General features: G+C 45.7%; 1 protein-coding gene across 1 annotated transcript in view; it reads left to right on the top strand.

Moving 5' to 3' along the window:
• The window catches only part of LOC115463051 (arylsulfatase B-like), a 240,963-nt gene extending 220,840 nt beyond the window's left edge, over positions 1-20,123 (top strand). Inside the window, exons 7-8 of the mRNA XM_030193237.1 lie at positions 4,331-4,459; positions 19,181-20,123. Of these exons, the coding sequence (XP_030049097.1) occupies positions 4,331-4,459; positions 19,181-19,449 (398 nt within the window). The 3' untranslated portion in view covers positions 19,450-20,123. The remainder of the gene's footprint in view (positions 1-4,330; positions 4,460-19,180) is intronic.
• The last annotated feature ends 351 nt before the right edge of the window (positions 20,124-20,474 follow it).

Here is a 20,474-nt window from a genome sequence, read left to right on the forward strand (position 1 = left end):
GTGGGCAGGGGGGGCGTGACATGTGTCCTTTTTTTCAGAGGACAAAATATGGTAACCCTAATTCATGGGAGTCATTGAACCACGTCTCTGTAATAGCAACAATATTCGAGTTTTCTTCAAGCATCAGGGCTTGCAAGTCTTGAACCTCTTTACCTAGACTACAAGCATTTGTGCTCATTGCTTTCTATGTGCTTAGTGAGTTTAAGTGGCTTTCTGTATTTAGATGACCTTTCCCTCTGCCATTATGTTTATTCTGGGGGTGACTTTCTGAATTCCCTTGTTTCCTTTTGTCACCCCCGCCGTCTAGTTTAAATGTCTAGAAACATACTGTCTGAATTTCTCCCCAAGGATCCTTTTTCCCGTCAGAGAAAGAAGTAGCCCATCATTACAGTAAAGCCTGTTATTTTTCCACATATTACCCGATGCGCCTATGTATCTAAACCCTTCTTCTTTACACCAAGGCTCAAGCCACTTATTGAAATCCACTGTTGTGTGTAGTCTTTCCTCTCCCTTCCCCCATGTGGCAATTACTTCAGAAAAAGCCACAGTCCGAACCAAAGATTTCAGTCCCTCCCTAAGCTTCTAGAACACTCTCTGTGCTGTAAATTTGCTATTGTTTGCCAGGTCATTTGTCCCCAGGTGAATTACAACATCAGTATTTGAAGCCTTTCTCTCTTCTCGGACCACTTTCAGTATTTGGTCGGTACATCTGGTAGCTGAATATCCTGGAAGGCATTTCATTAGGTTGGAACCCTTGAACTATGTTCCTAAATTAATGCCTCTGATAATGGAGTCTCCGAGCAGTAAGAGTTTTCTGCTTTTCACCAATCTGTCATTATTTGGGGATGTTTCTTGGGTTGTGCTACTTTCATTGCCTCTGGTTCCACCACAGTACTTCTTTTTTCAGCATCATAATGATGCAACACAGCAAAAGAATTTGACAGGAGCAAAGGTTGGGAGGGTGAGTGCTTCTGTGTCACAGATCTTAGTCTACCAGAGCCTACTGTGACCCATCTACTCCTCTATTGTTTCATTCTCTGTGGCAGTGGTGGTGGTAAATTGGCTGGGAACTGAGTAATCCTGGTTGCTCTTTTAGTTGTAGCTAATTCCATCTTGAGTTTGTTGATCTTATCTTTCAAAACTGATATTTGGAGACAGATAGGACAAGCTCTAAGGTTCCAGATAGTTTGCCTTAGGATTAAAACAGAACATGTATTACACTGAATTAAGGTCATATTGATGTGATTCACAAGTGTCCCTTGATTGCCCTATATAAAGGGAGTTCACCCAGGGGTGGGTGGGTGAGACTATAGAGTCAGACCCTCTGCAAGTGAAAAGACAGGGTTTGTTTGTTTTTTAAATAAGAAGAATAGAAGCAGGTAGAGTCAGCAGATTATCAGGAAGATAATAAGACACAGGTAACATCAGTTTACAATCAAACCAAGTCTAAAAATGCCCAGCGTAGCTCAGACAGCTCACAAGGTAAACTGGACAGGTCAACAAAGTAAAAGGAATCCTGTTTAGAAGGAATGGATCTACGGAATCTTAGCAGACATTGGGTGGCAACGCTGGTAATTGGGAAGCAAAAATAGTGCTGGCCCTGATCGTAACTGAAGAGATAGGGATGGGCTGGAGTGTAAATTTTAAGGGGCTTCGATGTTAGCTTCAGAACTTTTAGTACAAGAACAGTGCTGGGCAGACTTCTACGGTCTGTGCCCTGAGAATGGCAAGGACAAATCAAACTCGGGTATATATAAAGTACCTCATATCATGTAAAATGAGTTTGTCTTGTTGGGCAGACTGGATGGACCGTTCAGGTCTTTATCTGCTGTCATTTTAAATTCCCCTTGCCACTTTAATCTATGACTGATATTTTTCCACATTTATGCTGATGATATTCTGTTGCTCCATCATACTAACCCTGATTCCCCAGATTTATCCTCTCTTCAGTGCTGTCTAGATACAGTAGACAATTGATTATTACAGCATCAACTTGTCTTAAATAATGACAAGACTGCTGCCTCTGGATGTAACTCTACCTTTATTTGATACTTCCATTCTTTCTTTTTTTTTTTTTTTAAACTTTTTATTGATTTTTTAAAGCGTTTAACATGCAAACTTGATTTACAACTTCTCAATATCTCCAACAACATTACCGCATAGCTTAACATACTCCTGTTGCATATCCTCTTTACATATCTTCTACCCCTACCCCCCCCTCCCCATATCATGGTGGTGCTGATTTCTGTTCTTGTAATTGTTCTTGAAATTGTTCATAAGGCTGCCATATCTTATTGAAGGCTCCCATTCGCCCTCTTTTTATAGCTGTCAGTTTCGCCATCTGATACATATTGTCTATTCTTGGCAGCACCCTCAGCATTTCCGGTGGCTGCTGTTTTTTCCACTCTCTGGCTAGTGCTATTTTAGCTGCCACCAAATATTGTATACTTAGTTTATGTTGTGTCAAGGATGCCGGCTCATGATGTAGAAGACAATTTTCTGGCCGGCATGGGTAATACTTCCATTATTTCAACGCTCACTTTTGATTACCTAGGTATCATTATTGACTCTCATCTTACTTTTGCTCCTCAGGTTTCTTCATTATGCAAGACTGCAGTTACGTACTATGTGGTCTATCTTTAACACTGATTCCTTCAATTTTCTGTTCTTGGCATTACTTATAACAAGGTTGGATTACTGTAATATTGTTTATCTAATTTCAACCAAAACCATACATAAGAGACGCCAAACCCTTCAGAATACGACCATCTGTCTCCTATGCCACTCACATAGAATGGATCATGTTACACATTTGTTTAAGAAATTTCACTGGTTGTCAGTTGAATACCACATACAATTCAAGACCCTTCATCTGGCATTTAAAGCGTTTCATCAGGGTACACTGGTTTATTTGTCTTCCTTGACTATTCCATATTCTCCAATGTGAGTTTTAAGATCGTTAAACGATCACCAAATGGTTCTGCCTGGACCTCACTTGGCACAAATGGAGAGCACTAGACATAGAGGGTCTGATATTCAGCCAGCGGTGGGCAGTGCTTTTGCTGTCTGCCACTGGCATTAAATCTGGATTTTCAATGCCGGACCATTTCCAGCGAGCGGTATCGAATATCCAGGGGTTTTATAACTGGTTAAGCCAATATTCAGCGCTAACTGGTTAACTTTTATTTATTTATTTTGGAGCAGTTGAAAAATCCAGTTTATTCTATACACTATCAGAGCAGGTGTGTCCAAGCTGGATGGTGTTTTCTTTACATTAATCTAGTACTTGTGCACCAAGTCTTCACTTGACAAGATCCTTCAAGTAATTCCATCCATCTTGCGTGTATTCAGTAATCTTATATGGAGCTGAATCAAATGCCGACACAGTCTTGTCTATACCCCAGTTCCAGGATTCACACAAAGAAAAGTTAAATTTTGGAATTGCTGGAATCTGCATGCCAGTGTTGTCTGCCCATTCTTGTACTGCTGGTGGCAAGGCTTCCTTGGCTTTCTGGAGGGCTGCTTCCGCCTGGCTACTGTTCCCTAACAGCCCTTGCTATTGAGCTACATACACTGCACCTCCAGCCACACCAAATTTAGTAATAAATTTCACCAGCTGGAAAGTTGGACAACCCATAACGGCCAAGAAATAGGTTGTACATAACGGCCAAGAAATAGGTTGTACATGCCACCAGTTCTTCGCCTTGCAAGGACGTGAGCAAATCTCCATCCATCGTTGGGAAGTTAACTTTTTAACGGTTAAAGTTAGGCCTACTACTTGTGCGGCCTATTTTAACCACTGAACATAGCCGGTTAAGCACTGAGTATCCGCACCTAACCAGCTAGCTACTTACCATGGATATTTAACGGGAAATAACCAGTTATCTCCCACTGAATGTCCATGGTTAGCCACCGATATGCTATTTAACCAGTCAGAGGCTGTGTCTGGCCAGCTAAATAGCTTTGAATATCGGGGGAGTGGCTTCTATTTTGCTAACCCTGCCTTAAGGAGTTATATGCCTGTTAATATCCGAGGTGTACTCTTCCTGAAAAACTTGAAGTCTTTCCTAAAGATTTGGCTGTTTATACAGGCCTCTGACTTCTGACTCTGGTTTGACGGTTTCTGAATCCCCACACTTTTAGGTTAATTAATGTATTTTTGTGTGTGAATGTTTGCCTTTTCTATTTTAGTTGTAGTTCCTTTCCTGATTTTAATTAGCATATATATCGCTTCATTCTGCGAGTCAATTGAAACGGTACAGCAAGTTACATATATAAAATAAAAATTAAAAAAAAAAACAATATCTGAAGATACCTGTCTCTTCCACAGGTCCTGGTAAGAACAGCACCACACCAGTCTCAAAAGTTCAACCTTTTGTATGGAACGAGTCAGTCTTCAACATATCCATCCATGCTGCAATCAGATACAAAAACTGGAAGCTATTAACTGGATATCCAGGTGACATTGTTTCCTACACTCTGTCTTAAGGTTTTTCAAAGTGTTATGAGTTCTGTGAATAATTTTATAAAACACTTTCCTAATTTAAAGCATATTGGGCTAGATTCTGTATATGGCACCTGAAAAATCCGGGGGGGGGGGGGGGGGGGGGGAGGGGAAATTACGCCTAGGCTTATTCTCTAAAGTATTTCTAAATTTTATAGAATAGACTTAAATTTCTGTGTAGTATATAGAATATGCCGAGCAGCTTGCCACATGACTAAATTTGGTCAGGTCCATTTAGGCCACGTTTTACTTGGTGTAAATCCCAACGCCTAAATTAGGTGCAGATCGGGTGTATTCTATAATAATGCGCCCATGGCCACACCCCCTTTTCAACTATGCCACTTACACGTTATAGAATACACTTAGCGAGTTGTGCGCGTAAATCTCAATTAATGCCAATTAGTGCTGATAATTGCTTGTTAACATCCAGTTAACAGTGCTGATTAGCTAGATAACCAGTTATGCACGTTGTTACGCAATGGTTTCCGCGCAGATTTTCAGGCGCCATATATAGAATCCTGGGGATTATACATGCAAAAAATGACTGTTCAGCATTATGGAGTTTGCTATTGGCGCCTGTTTTCTGTGGCCTAAATATAAGCGTTTTAAATTTTTTTTTAGTTTGTACACTTATATTTAGATGCAGGAAAGAGACGCCAATCTGTGCTTTTACTAGGTATCTTTAATTTTTTAAAATTTTTTTAGCATGGATGCTTTAATTATAGGTGCAGGAAACCTAAGCCAACATGTGCTTTCACACGAGGCTGCTGTTTCTTATGACCAGCGCTTGAGGGCTTGCACGGGTTTCCTTCTGCTTCCAAAAGCAATCAAAACCAGAGTATTTTGCAAAAAAAGTATGAGAGAAGCATGAGAATCATGAGAAATCCTCTTTTCCAACACCCTAACGCCTGCTCTGACCTGACATTCGTTATTTTTTTCAGTGCTAAGGCAGTTTTGCTTTGGGTGCTCTTTTCTAAGCATTGGGGAGGAATACAAAAGACCACATTAACATGAGCTTGACCACATTTGCATGCTATCTGCGATAGTGCCTGTCGCATTCATTGTTTCCTGCGCTAGACCCCTCTGAACATTCTGCGCAGGTAAATGTGGGCATTAGTATGGCACCTACGTTTACTTTTGAGCATCAGGGCCTTAGTCGGTATTCTGTAACCTTAGTGTGTAATTCCTTTAGCAGCAACTGCCAGGGATGTGGAAATGGGGAGGAGGGCTATGGGTGGCTCAGGCGCGTACCTAGCACTTATATGCTAAAGGTATTAAATATTGTCAGTTATACATCTTAACTGACAGCAGTTAGGTGCGAGCATTTTCACCAGCCATTGAGCTACCATAAGTGCTCACACCTAAAGTTAAGTGTGTAACAAAGGATTTATGGTAGTATTCCTTAAACACAAGAAATCTGTCCCCCCCCCCCCCCCCCCCACCACCACCACCCCAGGGGAGAGGTAAAACTAATAAACGTTCATCTTCAGCAGGAAATCGAGATAAGTGTTTCTGTTCTGCTGTATATAAAAAAAAACATTTTTGGTGCTTCCAATTAAGCGACATGGAGGGGCATTTTCGACATAATGTCTAAATCCAACTTTAGACGTTTTGCTAAAAATGTGCAAAATTCAAATAGGGAATATTGCCATCGGAAAAAGGTCTAGCTTTTTTTTTTTTAATGGCTATTTGCTAGTTTATCTTTTTGGTCCGTTTTCAGAAAAAAAAGTCCAAGTGAAAAATGCACAAAATCAATGATGTAGGAGGAGCTAGAATTTTTAGTAGACTGGCCACACAGACATCCCAGGAGAGCCCTAGGGGGCATTGCAGTGGACTTCAAATAAATGCTCTCAGGTACACATCTCACCATTGCTCCCTTATCCTGTCTGCTGAGCCACCCAATACCTACTACCCTCAACTGTACACCACTACATTAGCCCTTATGGATGAAGGGGGCACCTATATGTGGGTACAGTGGGTTTCTGGTGAGTTTTGGAGGGCTCACAGTGGTATAGACCTGGTCCACCTGTCTGCAGTGCACTGCACCCACTAAAACTGCTTCAGGGACCTGCATACTGCTGTCATGGGGCTGACAAAAAAAATTATTTTTTTTTTTAGGGTGGGAGGGGGTTGGTGACCACTGGGGGAGTAAGGGGAGATCATCCCCGATTCCCTTCGGTGGTCATCTGGTCAGTTTGGGCAACTTTTTGAGGCTTGGGTGTGAAAAAAATGGACCAAGTAAAGTTGACCAAATGCTCGTGAGGGACGCCCTTCTTTTTTCCATTATCGGCCGAGGACGCCCATGTGTTGAGCACACCCCAATCCCGCCTTCACTATGCTTCTGATGTGCCCCCGTGAACTTTGGTCATCCCCGCGACGGAAAGCAGTTGAGGATGCCCAAAATCGACTTGCGATTATGCAGATTTGGGCGACCTTGGGAGAAGGACGCCCATCTCCTGATTTGTATTGAAAGATGGGTGCCCTTCTCTTTCGAAAATAAGCCCAATAGTGTCTTCAGTTATAAAATGAATGCTTATGTGAACTTGGACTAACTTTACTAGAGACTGTTTGGGTATTTATAAGAGAAGGGGTGTATAAGAACACAATTATTTATTTTATTTATTTGTTTGCACAATTTTGAACTTTTACCACTTCTCTTGAGGGGTTCTCACGATGTATTGAGCCTTCATGGTGACCGTAATATAACAGCTTGTATCATTGACAGCAGCTCAGCTGCGGGTGCAGCTCATACTGAATTCCCCTCTTTCACATTTCTAAATTTATAAAATCATATATACCCATTTATATAAAAGAAGTTCATCCTTTTGTCAGTCTCTTGGTCTCCTTTTCTTTGGGGATTGGTTCTTTCATTCTGAAGTATTCTGTAGAGGCAATTACCAGTACACACATAATTGCTATGTTGAACTCACGCTTAGTTTACACAGTTTAAGTTCATAATTTTTAGATGATCTTTTATAAAATATGTACAGTAGATTCTGGATATTCGGGACACCGGTTAATCAGGGCGGCCGCTTATTTGGTCCAGATCCAGGAGAACAAAACCAAAGCACATTTATAAAGGGGAAAGGTTTTGCTTATTTTTGTGCTGGGGAAAATAGGACACGATTTTTTTTTTTTTTTTTTGCATGGTGGTTACCTGGCGGTAATCGGGCAGCTACCACAGGGCCCTTTTTACCACAGATTGGTGAAAGGGCCCCATAGGCATACATTTTGAAATTTTTGTAGATGCCCTGTTGTAAAATTACCCTTTATGCTGGGTAGTTTCATGACTGACAATATTTAGTCCTGGAGAGATTATGAACATGTTCTTGATGCAGTTATTTTTTGTTTCCTGAGACAGGTTAAAGTCAATTTTCAAAGAGATCTAATTTCTAACCATGGAGTTAAGTACCTAGATACTTGGGCTAGAAAACTGCCCTGGGCACAGTGGCAAGAGAAGCACCTGTAGGGAGGAAATGACATCACGATCCAAGGTGGAGGTCTAATTGAGGAGCTCCGCTGGGGCTGATATTAGTTTGAGCATTAAACTTACCCTCACAGTGAGAGTCAGATTGGGAATAACGGAGAGTGCACCTCTGGGCTATGCCACCAAGGAAAACCCTAGAGAGATTTCGTTTCACACCGGAACAACGTGAAAAGGCGAACAAAGGGAAAGCGGGTCTGGAGTTGCGAGGAAACAAGATGGCGACCGCTTGTGCCTCACAGGAACAAGCGGTAAGGAACCAAGAGAGCATGGAGGCTGCCAGCATGTTGCAATCCGACGTTGCTGGGCTGCTTCAGGACTTAAAATCGGACTTTGCGGGGATCTGGTTGGATGTTCAGAATGCCCTCAAAGATATTAGGGCGTAGATGCATGATTTGGGGTCCCGTGTGGGGGAAGTGGAGGAGGGGATGGTGTCCCTACAGTTGGAGGTGGATTCTATGCGGCGGAAAGCAACTGAGGAGCAGGAGGAGCTGGGCCGACTCAGGGAGCAAGTCGAAGACCTAGAGAACAGGTCTTGGCGAAACAACTTAAGATTTAAAGGCATCCTTGAGTTAGATATTTTCGCTAATTGCAAGGCCATTGTAAAAGAACTATGCCAGCACATACTAGCTCTTGGATCCGAAGCCCATCCCCCCCAAGATCCACATACAACGGGTACACCGAGTGATGGGACCACGCAGAGACCTAAAACCGAGGGATGTGGTTGTGTGCTTTCTGGACTTCCCTATAAAAGAACGAATCCTGAGACAGGCCCGGTTGTGCAAGGAAATTACCTGGAAAAATAATAAAATAGAGGTATTTCAGGACTTGGCACGCACTACGTTGTTGAAACGTGGAACATTCAGAGAAGTCACCGGATTTATGCGCACTAAAGGGATCAGATACAGGTGGTTATTTCCCTTTGTAGTTTGGATTACAATAGATGGGAAGTCCCGCAAGGTTACAACGCCAGAGGAAGCGTGGTCGGCGTTACGGGCCATGGGCTGTCAGGACGTACCGGTGCAGAGTCAGGAGCCGCAGGTCCACGCGGTTCCTAGGAGAGACTCCGCGAGGCAAGTGGTGGTAGAGAGAGGAAAGAAGAAGGACAAGCAGGCTGCTTAAGGATGGGAACTGCTGAAGCCAGTGCAGTTATCTGGGATGACACAGTCTTATGGAACTAGATAACTGAGCAAACCTAGTCATATAATATATATATTACACTATAATTGGTTTGAGTGTTGTGGACCTAGAGGCATCACAGTTTGCTGCGTTGAGAGCAATTACTGCAGCGACTGGATTTGTGCTGCCCAAACTGAAGTGTGCCTAGGGTGGTAAATAGAACCATTAGTGGAGTTGACATGAAGCGGCAGAGCTGACATTTGTGAAGTGGAGAGAGGTAGATCTGGGGTGTCAAAGTCGATGAGATGTCCCTATGAAACGGCGGCAGCCGGACTGGGTACGCTGTTCAGGATGCTTGAAACGGACCTGGAGTTGTTCAGTTTGTTGTGGGGAAAAAGGGGGGTTTTTTGGTGGGAGGGAATAGAGGTCTAGAGTTGGGGAAGGGTCAGACCCGGGCAGGGGGGGCTAGCTGATAATGTAAGGGTATTAGGGGTTGTTTTAAGGATATATCTGACCTAAGCCTCTGGAACTGTACGTTTATTTTCCTACTCTGGCTGATCTTGTGATCAAGAATCAGCAAGGGGGGGAGGGGAGGGGGTTGGGAGAGGGGAGGAGGGATAGGAGCTAGGGGAGGGGAAAAGACAAGGGTGGGAGGGGGAGTGGAGTGGGATCAGGGGAAACATTAGAGGTTGGGTCCTGGAATGTGAATGGGCTGAATCATCAGGGGAAACGGTGTCGAGTATTTAAGGAATTGAATAGGTTAAAATGGGATGTGACGATGATGCAAGAGACTCACCTGAGACCGAAAGATGTGCATTTGTTGTGGCGCAAGCCCTTTAGAGATGTTTTGGTACATCAGGGAAGGGAACCTAGAAGGGCTGGGGGCGTGGCTATACTGGTACGACACACCTGTGGGTTAAGCATACAGGAAGAATTTCGGGATTCCAGTGGCCGCTGTTTGGGGATTAGAGGATTTTTGCAAGGAAAGGAAGTCACATTTATTAATATCTATTGTAAAGAGGAGGTGGAACGGTCTAGGGGACAGGAAGAGAAAAGGAGAGAAAGAGACTACAACTCCCAACATGCACTAAAGGAACCCAGTGGTAGGAGAGGGTACGTGCATTCCCGAGAGTCACCAGAGGAGGGCTGCAGGGAAAGGGAGTAAGGCCGAGTCTCCAACCTGGTGGGAGGAGGTGGTGGGACAAGTGGGCGGAGAAAGAAAAGATACAAAAGATCCTTAATGAAGAAAAGGGGAGGCAGCTGAGGGAAGGGCGGGGTGAAGAGAATATGGACTGGGCTCCTGAAAAGGGGGAGGAGGAGGCGGACCCATGCCCTATGGAACTGACTGAACCGGAGAACGCCCAGGAAGAGCCTATGGACTTTTCAGCGTTGGCTCAGCGAAAGCCCGGGAGATAACAGAGGCCAAAGTGGGTCCATGCGGGAGGAGGTCAGGTGAGAGTGTGACTGACCAAGAGGGTGGAGGCCCTTGGCTTTGTTCCCGCGCAGAGCCAGAGCGAGAGAGAGATACGGCGTGAAGGACTGGTTACGTGTTTAAAAAGCTAAAGAAGGACTGGGCTGCGGCTCATGGGTTTTGTTTCACAAGAGCCACTTACCTGTGAAGAGAGAACAGGCCTGAAGTTTAATGGGGGGGGGGGGGGGGTGTTTTTTTTCCCTTGTTTAACTACAACTCTCCAAGAGAGGGAGAGTGGAAGCAGCCAAGAAATACGGGACTGTATTATTGATTGTTTTTTTGTGGCAAATTTTCATCTTCTAAGAGGTAGAGAGGAAGTAGCTGCTGAAGCCTGGGCTGTGTACCGCCCCGGCTTGAAGAGAGTAAAAGTGTTGAGGGCTGGGACTTGAATAAAGGCCAGGCCAAACGAGAGACTCTCTTCCTATCCCCTGAACAGTTTTCTTGGTGTTTTTTTTTTAATTGAACTGTACCTGAAATTGTTTGTGATTTTTGGAGCTGCGACAGATGAGCTAAGGAGGAGCGAGCTTACACTATGCACCTAATGAAGGTCAGAAGCAATTTTTGATATCTAAAGGAGGAAAATCCATGGTTTTATTAAAGGGCCAAGTGATAATAGGGGGAGACTTCAACATTGCCCCGGATGCGAATTTGGACCACTCCAAGAGAAGGGGGGGTGTTAGTGGGATCTGGGCGTAAGGCTTTGATGAAGTTTTGACAGAATGTGAGGTGGTGGATTGCTGGAGACTGCTACATGGGACACAAAGAAATTATACCCATTACTCGCATGCAGCACAGTCTTATGCAAGGTTAGATAGTCTATGGGTGCACCACAACAGTTGGCATATGATAGACGCAGCTGAGATAGAGACTTGTCAGATCTATGATCATGCACCTATGTGGCTCAGATTTAAGGGGTTGGGGGGGTAGGAAGAAGGGGGGGTCTGTGGAAACTGAATGAGACATTACTGGGAGATGAAATAGTGAGAGAGGAAGTCAGGAGGGCAATACAGGAATATTACCAGCTTAATGATAATGGAGAGGTAGAGGATGGATCCTTATGGGACGCTATGAAAGCAGTGGTTAGAGGAGTTTTTATTAAATGGGGAGCTCGGAGAAAAGAGAAAGAAGCCGGAAATACTTGGAGTTGCATACCCGCCTGGTGCACTTGGAGAAACAACATAAGAGACAACCCACAATAAAGTTAGGAGAGGAGCTTAAAGAAGTACGGGGGGGCATTGGCACAATTGCAAATGATAGAGATCGAATATATGCAAACCAAGTGGAAACAGCGGACCTCTGAGTTTGCTAATAAATCCAGTGCTTACTTGGCACGTAGACTACGGGCGCGGCGATATGAGGACTTGTATAAAATGGGAGAGGGGTACATAGGGGGGGAGATAGGGCAATTTCTAGACCGGATACAGTTAAGTTGCCTTAATGAAGCCAGCAAGCGCGATTGGGAGAACCGATTAGATGGGGGGAAGTGTATGGAGTAATTAAGAACCTCCGAATGTGAAGGCCCTGGATTTGGATGGCTACACGATTTTTAAGTGCTATGCAGAGGAGCTAGGACCTCAACTTATAAGGTTAGGGAATGGGGTATTGGAGGGAAAGGGGATTTCAAATTCCATGATGGAGGCTGGGATTTCTTTATTGCTTAAACCAGGAAAGGACCCTACAGTATGCGGTTCATACAGACCCATTTCGCTGTTAAATGTCGATGTCAAGATACTGGCCAAAGTGCTGGCCAACAGGCTGGGGCGAGTTTTATCAAATTAATAGGGGAGGACCAGTCGGGTTTATCCCGGGGCCAACAAGTGGGAGACAACATACGTCGTACTCTTCTTTTACAGTGGGAACACAGCAGAGACTCCCAAGAGCCATAATGTTAGCAATAGACGCTGAAAAGTGTTTGACAGGGTGGACTGGGAGTTTCTGAAAGAGGTAATGCGACATATGGGGCTCAGGGAAATTTCTGCAAGTGGATAGCAGCGTTGTATGCAGCACCGAAGGCCTTGTATTCAGTCAAACGGCCATTATACAACCATTTTTTCCAATTGAACGAGGGACCAGGCAAGGCTGCCCCCTGTCGCCACTGCTATTTGCCATTTATATGGAGCCCTTAGCAGAGTTAATACGTAGGCACCCCGAGTTTCGGGGCTTTACAGTGGGAATGAGGGAACATCGCATGGCACTGTATGCGGACGGTTTGTGTGCTTTATGTGTACGGATCCTGAGAAAAGGCTAGAGCTAGTGGGGGGATGTGCTGAGGGAATTGAAAGGTATGCTGGGTTGCGGATTAATATGGACAAATGTGAAATATTGGGTATTTCGGGTCTCCCAGGTGAGGAACTTGTTTGGCAATGGAGGGTTGCTTTTAAGTGGGCCAAGAGCTATATTAGGTATTTGGGGGTACTTATCCCTAGAGATTTGAATAGAATTTATGGACTCAATTATGGGAAAATAGTGGACCGCATTAGAAATGAACTATCAAGATGGAAAGGGCTGTGACTGTCATGGTGGGGGCGGATGGCGGTAATAAGGATGAATATTTTACCCAGGTTGTTATTCTGTTTCAGAGCTTGCCGTGGCAGTACCCTGGCGGGAGATGCAGCGGTTACAGCACCAGATACTGCAATTTATCTGGGAAGGGAAACACCCCCGCTTTGCTGGGAGGGTGTTATGGGGAGAGGTAGAAAGAGGGGGAAGAGCAGTGCCTCGGCTTGAATGGTACTACCTGGCTGTTCAGGTCAAGATGATTTTGGAGTGGGAGGAGAAAAGCCTAAAGCCAGCCGGTCAGGTGGAACAATCATATTTCCCACATAGGGGGTTAAAATCATTATTATGGACTACGGAGGGAATAGGGGGGATGGTGGTGGGAGTGGACAACCCATTCCTTAGGCTCCTTTTGAATGTCTGGGAGGAATTTCGGAGGAAATGGGGGCAGGGAGAGGGGGTATCTACTAGGGCGGGGATTAGATGGGAACCGAAGTTCGGGGCAGGGAAAGAGAATAGGGCCTTTGTGAGATGGGACCAAAGGGGTCTCTCCAGCTTTAGGGATCTGCTGCAGGGAGGACGGATTAAGAGCTTTGAGGAATTGAAATTACAATACACACTCCCTGAGGGGGATTTCTTTTCTTATATACAGGTTAAGTTATTTATGGGAGCAATGGGATGGAAGGGGGGAAATTTACAAGACAGGGAGGGTCTGGAGAATTTATGGGGCATATTACAGAGGGTGCCCCGATCTATCTCGGTACTCTATAAATTTATGAGAGGAAGTGACCCCACTCCTTTTCACTTCAAGGGGGCATGGGAATCAGACTTACATTGTTGTTTTAATGATCAGGAATGGGAAGGATATGCAGAGAGGTCCAGAAGGCCTGGTATATGTGCTCTAGTGCAAGAGAACGCATATAAGGTGCTTCAAGGTGGTACTATACCCCAGAAAGAATTAGGCGTATGTATCCCAATGCTTCTGACCGGTGCTGGAGATGTGGCCAGGAAAAGGGCTCATCTTGCACATTTGGTGGTCCTGTTCTCGGGTTGATTCCCTTTTGGATAGCAGTGATGAAAGCGCTGGTAAAAATGATTGGAGATTCTTTGGTGTGTAGCCCACAGGTGTGTTTGTTAGGGATGCATAATGCTCGTGACTCATGGGAACAGAGTAAAATGTTACAATGGGGCCTTGCTGCAGCGAAATGCCTGATAGCTCAGAAGTGGAGAGATACTAATCCTCCTTCCATGGGCGAGTGGAAGGAAAAAATAGAACTGCTCATGGCAATGGAGTGCCTAACGGCGTACCGTAGAGATGGGGAGCTGCGGCGCAAGAGGGGATGGTCCCGGCTACAAGAGTGGGTAGGGACAATTAAGTCATGAGAGGTTTTGGATGGGTGTGGGGGAGGGGAGGGGGAGGCGGGGGTAGGGATAGGAGGACTGGGAGGGAGGGTTTTAGGGGGTAGTGAAGCACATACATGCTCTAACCAATTTAAGGGAAAAGGAAGGAGCTGGAGGGGTAGACCCCTGGTTATAGTGAATATGTGGGGTTAGTTTAATAATAGGGGGGAGGATGATGTTGTTTGGGGGGCAGTTTTGGCGGTCCGGGGGGGGGGGGGTCGACAGGTTCGCGGAGGGGGGGTCGAGGGGGCCGTAGCGCGGGGGGGGGAAGGAATTGCCTGCCTAGGGCCCGTTTCCTTGCCTTCAGAAACGGGCCTTTTTTACTAGTTGAGCTAATATTTTATAGAGAAAATTAGGAGTGCAGTTTTCTTCACTGAATAGGCTTAAAATAGGCACTATAACCAATGCCTATAGTGGAAGCCATTTTCTAGAATTACCTTCCAAATGTCAGGTTATCAAAGTACCCACAGACCTTGCAGCTAAGGAAACCCCACCCTGTGGAATGGTCTCCCTTTGCCCCTGCGGTTGGAGCCACCCCATAAGAGGTTTAGGGTGCTTCTGAAGACCTTCCTGTTTTCTTTTGTGCCGGCTGGATAATTCATGAGAGCATTGGGGTGCCTAATAGATGGTGCTGTTTGTTGTCTGTCCTGTGGGGTGTTCTCTCCTTTGCTGTGTGCATGTTCTGTGTGTTTCTGTAACATTCTGTAGTTCTTCTGTTTCATGTGTTTTGAGTAATGTACCCCACCTTGATCTGTATTGACATGGCAGTACATCAAGCCTCAATAAACAATAAATGATTCTACAACTTGGCCCTTAAAGCCTGAGGAGTAGGTGCAGTTGCAGTAAGTTGCACAATCTGGGTTGATTTTCATTAAGAAATAAGAACTAGGATTCCATTAAGTTCTAGAAATGATTGTTCATATTGTGAAATGCTTGTCTTCAGGAGGAGATATTTTATAGAGAAACTAGTAAAAAAGGCCCGTTTCTGACACAAATGAAACGGGCGCTAGCAAGGTTTTCCTCTGAGTGTGTATGTTTGGGAGAGTGTATGTGAGAGTGAGTGTTTGAGAGTCAGAGTGAAAGTGGCCATCTGTCCCCTGCCCCCTCCATTCATCCTTTTCCAGCAATTCCCCTCTGTCCCTGAGCCCTGCCCTCCCAATCCATGCCCATCCATGCTCCTCTGTCACCTGGCCCCTCCATTTTTCCCTATCCAGCATTTCCCCTCTCTGCCTGAGGCCTGCTCTGCAATCCATATCCATCCATGCCCATCTGTCCCCTCCATTCATCCCTATCCAGCAATTCCCCTCTCCCTGAGTCCTGCCCTTCCAATCCATGCCCATCCATGCTCCTCTGTCACCTGGCCCCTCCATTTTTCCCTATCCAGCATTTCCCCTCTCTGCCTGAGGCCTGCTCTGCAATGCATATCCATCCATGCCCATCTGTCCCCTCCATTCATCCCTATCCAGCAATTCCCTCTCCCTGAGTCCTGCCCTCCAATCCATGCCCATCCATGCTCCTCTGTCACCTGGCCCCTCCATTTTTCCCTATCCAGCATTTCCCCTCTCTGCCTGAGGCCTGCTCTGCAATCCATATCCATCCATGCCCATCTGTCCCCTCCATTCATCCCTATCCAGCAATTCCCCTCTCCCTGAGTCCTGCCCTTCCAATCCATGCTCCTCTGTCACCTGGCCCCTCCATTTTTCCCTATCCAGCATTTCCCCTTCTCTGCCTGAGGCCTGCTCTGCAATCCATATCCATCCATGCCCATCTGTCCCCCTCCATTCATCCCTATCCAGCAATTCCCTTCTCCCTGAGTCCTGCCCTCCCAATCCATGCCCATCCATGCTCATCTGTCACCTGGCCCCTCCATTTTTCCCTATCCAGCAATTTCCCTCTCTCCCTGAGTCCTGCCCTCCCAATCCATGCCCATCCATGCTCCTCTGTCCCCTGCCCCCTCCCTTCATCCATTTCCAGTAATTCCCCTCTCTCCCTGTGCCCTGCCCTCCCAATCCATACCCATCCATTGCTCCTCTGTCCCCTGCCGCCTCCATTCATCCTTTTTCCAGCAAGTCCCCTCTCGCCCTTCCATGCCCCCCCCCCGTCGCATACCATGCTACTCTCTCTCCCATCGTCCCAGCCTGGCCCGCCTCTTTCTCCCCCCCCCCCCCCCCTTCGCATCCATGCATCGTTTGGTTTTTTTTTTCTTCTTTTCAATTTACCTCCGTGGTTCCGGCAACGAAGAGTCAGGGAAGGAGGCGGCGCCCACGACGTCTAGCTTTCCCTTCGCTGTGTTCCGCCTTTTCTTTTTAAGGCGGAACACAGCGAAGGGAAAGGCTAGACGTCGGGAGCGCCGCCTCCTTCCCTGACGTTTCGCTTCCGGATTTGTTTGTTTTGTCGCGAGGGCGGGGCAGAGACGGCTGGCTGGCTTGAAGGCTTCACACCACGAATCCACGAACCCTTCAGCCTCAGCCTGGGAGTGACGTCAGATGGCTTCAAGGCTTCAAGGCTTCAGGCTTCAGGGCTTCAGGCTTCAAGCTTCCGGCTTCACAGAACGTTGTCTTCAGAACGTTCACGGTGGCGTTTTATTATATTAGATAAGGTAAGAGGATTTGGATTCATTAGCTGAAATGTGTCAGACACCATGATGGCGGGTTCTGTTCAGTGCTGGCAGTCTTTCTGTTTAATGAGCATTGCACATCACCAAAGTTTAATGAGTCCCAATAGTCAGAAAGGGCTGAGCTCCTAAATTAGCCTCCAAAATGTGTGCCCTATTTTCAGCCAAACTTGGCATAACTTTTCTTCTGAAAATTCATCTTAATTTGGTAGCCTAAAAGTTATACTCATAAATTTCAGCCTGCCATTTGTTTGCCTAGATTTTTTGAGGCTATTTTATGAGCTAGTGCTGAAAATTACTACTACTACTATTAAACATTTCTATAGCGCTACTAGACTTACGCAGCGCTGTACAATCAGGGACGTATCTGGACTCGGGCGGTAGGGGGGGCCAGAGCCAGAGGGGAGGGGGCACATTTTAGCCCCCCCCCCCGGCGCCACCGATCCCCCCCCCCCCGCCATTTCCGGACCCCCCCCCCTCTCCACCAATGACACCCTCCCCCGCTGCTGTCACTTACCTTTGCTGGCGGGGGACCCCAACCCCCCGCCAGCCCGAGGTCCTCTCTTCCATGCAGGCTGCGCCGCTGCAAGTTTCACCGCTTTGTTCTTCTGAGTCTGACGTCCTGCACGTACAACGCGCAGGACGTCAGACTGAATTCCAAATTCTGAGTCTGACGTTCTGCACGTTGTACGTGCAGGACGTCAGACTCGGAAGAACAGGAAGCGTTGAAACTTGCATCCTGCACGGAAATAGGACTTCAGGCTGGCGGGGGGCTTGGGGTCCCCCTCCAGCAAAGATCGGCGACGGGTTGGTGGCGGGCGGGAGGGGGAGGTGGAGAGGGTCTGTTGTAGGGGGGTCCAGGGTGAAATCTGCGGGGGCCCAGGCCCCTGTGGCCCCACGCAGATACGCCCCTGGTACAAATTAACATTGAAAAGACAGTCCCTGCTCAACACGAGCTACAATCTAATGGACAGACGAACAGACAGCTAGGGGTGGGGAAATTGCAGTGGTAGGGGTGATAAGTGAGGTGTTGAGTAGAGAGTCATGGTTAGGAGTCGAAAGCAGTAGCAAAGAGGTGGGCTTTAAGCCTAGACTTGAAGACAGCCAGAGACTGAGCCTGACGTACTGGCTCAGGGAGTCTATTCCAGGCATAGGGAGCAGCGAGATAGAAGGAACGGAGCCGGGAGTTAGCAGTGGGGGAGAAGGGGGACGACAGGAGACATTTACCCAGCGAACGGAGTTCACGGGGAGGAGTGTAGGGAGAGATGAGAGCGGAAAGGTACTGAGGAGCTGCGGAGTGGATGCACTTGTAGGTCAAAAGGAGAAGTTTGAACCGTATGCGGAAGCGGATAGGGAGCCAGTGAAGCGACTTGAGGAGAGGGCTAACGTGAGTATAGCGACTCTGGCGGAATATAAGACGCGCAGCAGAGTTTTGGACAGATTGAAGAGGAGATAGATGGCTGAGCGGGAGACCAGTGATAAGCAAATTGCAGTAGTTTAGGCGAGAGGTGATAAGGGTGTGGGTAAGGGTTTTGGTAGCATCCTCGGAGAGGAAAGGGCGAATTTTGTTAATATTATAGAGAAAGAAACGACAGGTTTTGGCAATCTGCTGAATATGAGCAGAGAAGGAGAGAGCGGAGTCAAAGATGACTCCAAGGTTGCGCGCAGACGGGTCCTAAATTCACTCCTTTTACTACCACTTTTTACACTCCTAAATTTAAAAGTTTAGTGAAAGTTTGAGTAAAAATGTATGCCCATGGCCCTAGTAAATTTTCAAAGCGGCCAATTTGTGAGCATAAATCTCAAGGTTAGAAGCATAAATCCTTTGAATATTGGACCCAATGAAAGCAAGTACAACTACTACTACTACTACTACTTGACATTTCTAAAGCGCTACTAGGGTTATGCAGTGCTGTACAATTTAACATATAAGGACAGTCCCTGCTCAAAGGAGCTTACAATCTAAAGGACAAATGTACAGTCAGTCAAATAGTCAAATATAACTTCTGAGAACATTATTTTAAAGTGAGGATGTGATAAAGTGTGGTCATGGGCTGACCTTCTGTTATTGGTCTATTCCTTCCTCTCTAGGTTGCAGTCATTGGTTTCCTCCACCCCCTATGTCAGATCACTATTCGAAAAGTCTTTCGCTTGATGAAGCAGCAAAAAATCTTTGGCTGTTTGACATTGTTCAGGATCCTCAGGAAAGAAATGATTTGTCTGAGAAATACCCCAGAATAGTGAAGAAATTGCTTTCCCGACTTGAATACTACCAAACACATTCTGTGCCTGTGATTTTCCCCGATGAAGATCCACGCTGCGATCCAGAAGTCATTGGAGCCTGGGGACCTTGGGCTTAGGAAAATTATTGTACTTTAAAGTCTGAAAAGAGGGAGGAATGCCTCATGTGTTTTCCCTCAATTATTTAACCCCTTTTTCAGTTGGTGTACATTTTAGCTAGCTAGTTCTTTGTATATGTCTCGTGATACAGCTCCTATGTTCAATTATTCGAGTCTTGATAGCTCTTTTAGTCTTCCCTACATACAATAAATTACATGGACATATTATAATATAATTGCAATCTGAAAAATGTTTTAGAGTGTAATTGTTATGATTATTTGGACTGGAAAAAGATGTTAGAGTTAATGAGTGTTTACAAACAGAACACGTACCACATGGTCTGTGGCCTAGATTTTCGGGTCTCCTGACTATAAATTCTGGAAGAGTAGAGGGTGCCAAAAACTCCCTTAAGTTTCGATTTCGTGAATATGCTATCACTGGAACCTGATTTTCAAAACATTTATGTGTCTCAAGAATGTGCCAATGTTTCTTAATTATATTCTTGATACCACCTGAGAAATGTGAAAATTTGATTGTGCAGACCAAACTAGGACTGAGTTTATCTCCATTTGCATCCAAAATGTCATGCCTATCTTTACCTATGGCCCTTGTAATGCTCTGATCAACACATTTACAGGGCTAACCTCTATTAATAAACCTCTTAGACATACCTTTAGATTTATCTTGAAAGTCATCGAAGGGCGATGAAAATGATAGAAGGGATGGAACGACTTCCCTATGAGGAAAGGCTGAGAAGGTTAGGGCTCTTCAGCTTGGAGAAAAGGCGGCTGAGGGGTGATATGATAGAAGTCTACAAGATAATGAGCGGAGTAGAGCGGACAGATGTGAAGCATTTGTTTACACTTTCAAACAACAACAAAACCAGGGGACACAAAATGAAGCTAGAATATGGTAGATTTAAAACAAATAGGAGACAGTTTTTCTTTACTCAGCGTGTAGTTAGACTCTGGAACTCGTTCCTGGAGAATGTAGTGACAGCAGCTGGCCTTACGGAATTTATGTTTAAATCTTACAGAATTGAAAG

The sequence above is a fragment of the Microcaecilia unicolor genome, chromosome 2, assembly GCF_901765095.1.
Source record: "Microcaecilia unicolor chromosome 2, aMicUni1.1, whole genome shotgun sequence".
In the NCBI taxonomy this organism is placed as follows: domain Eukaryota; kingdom Metazoa; phylum Chordata; class Amphibia; order Gymnophiona; family Siphonopidae; genus Microcaecilia; species Microcaecilia unicolor.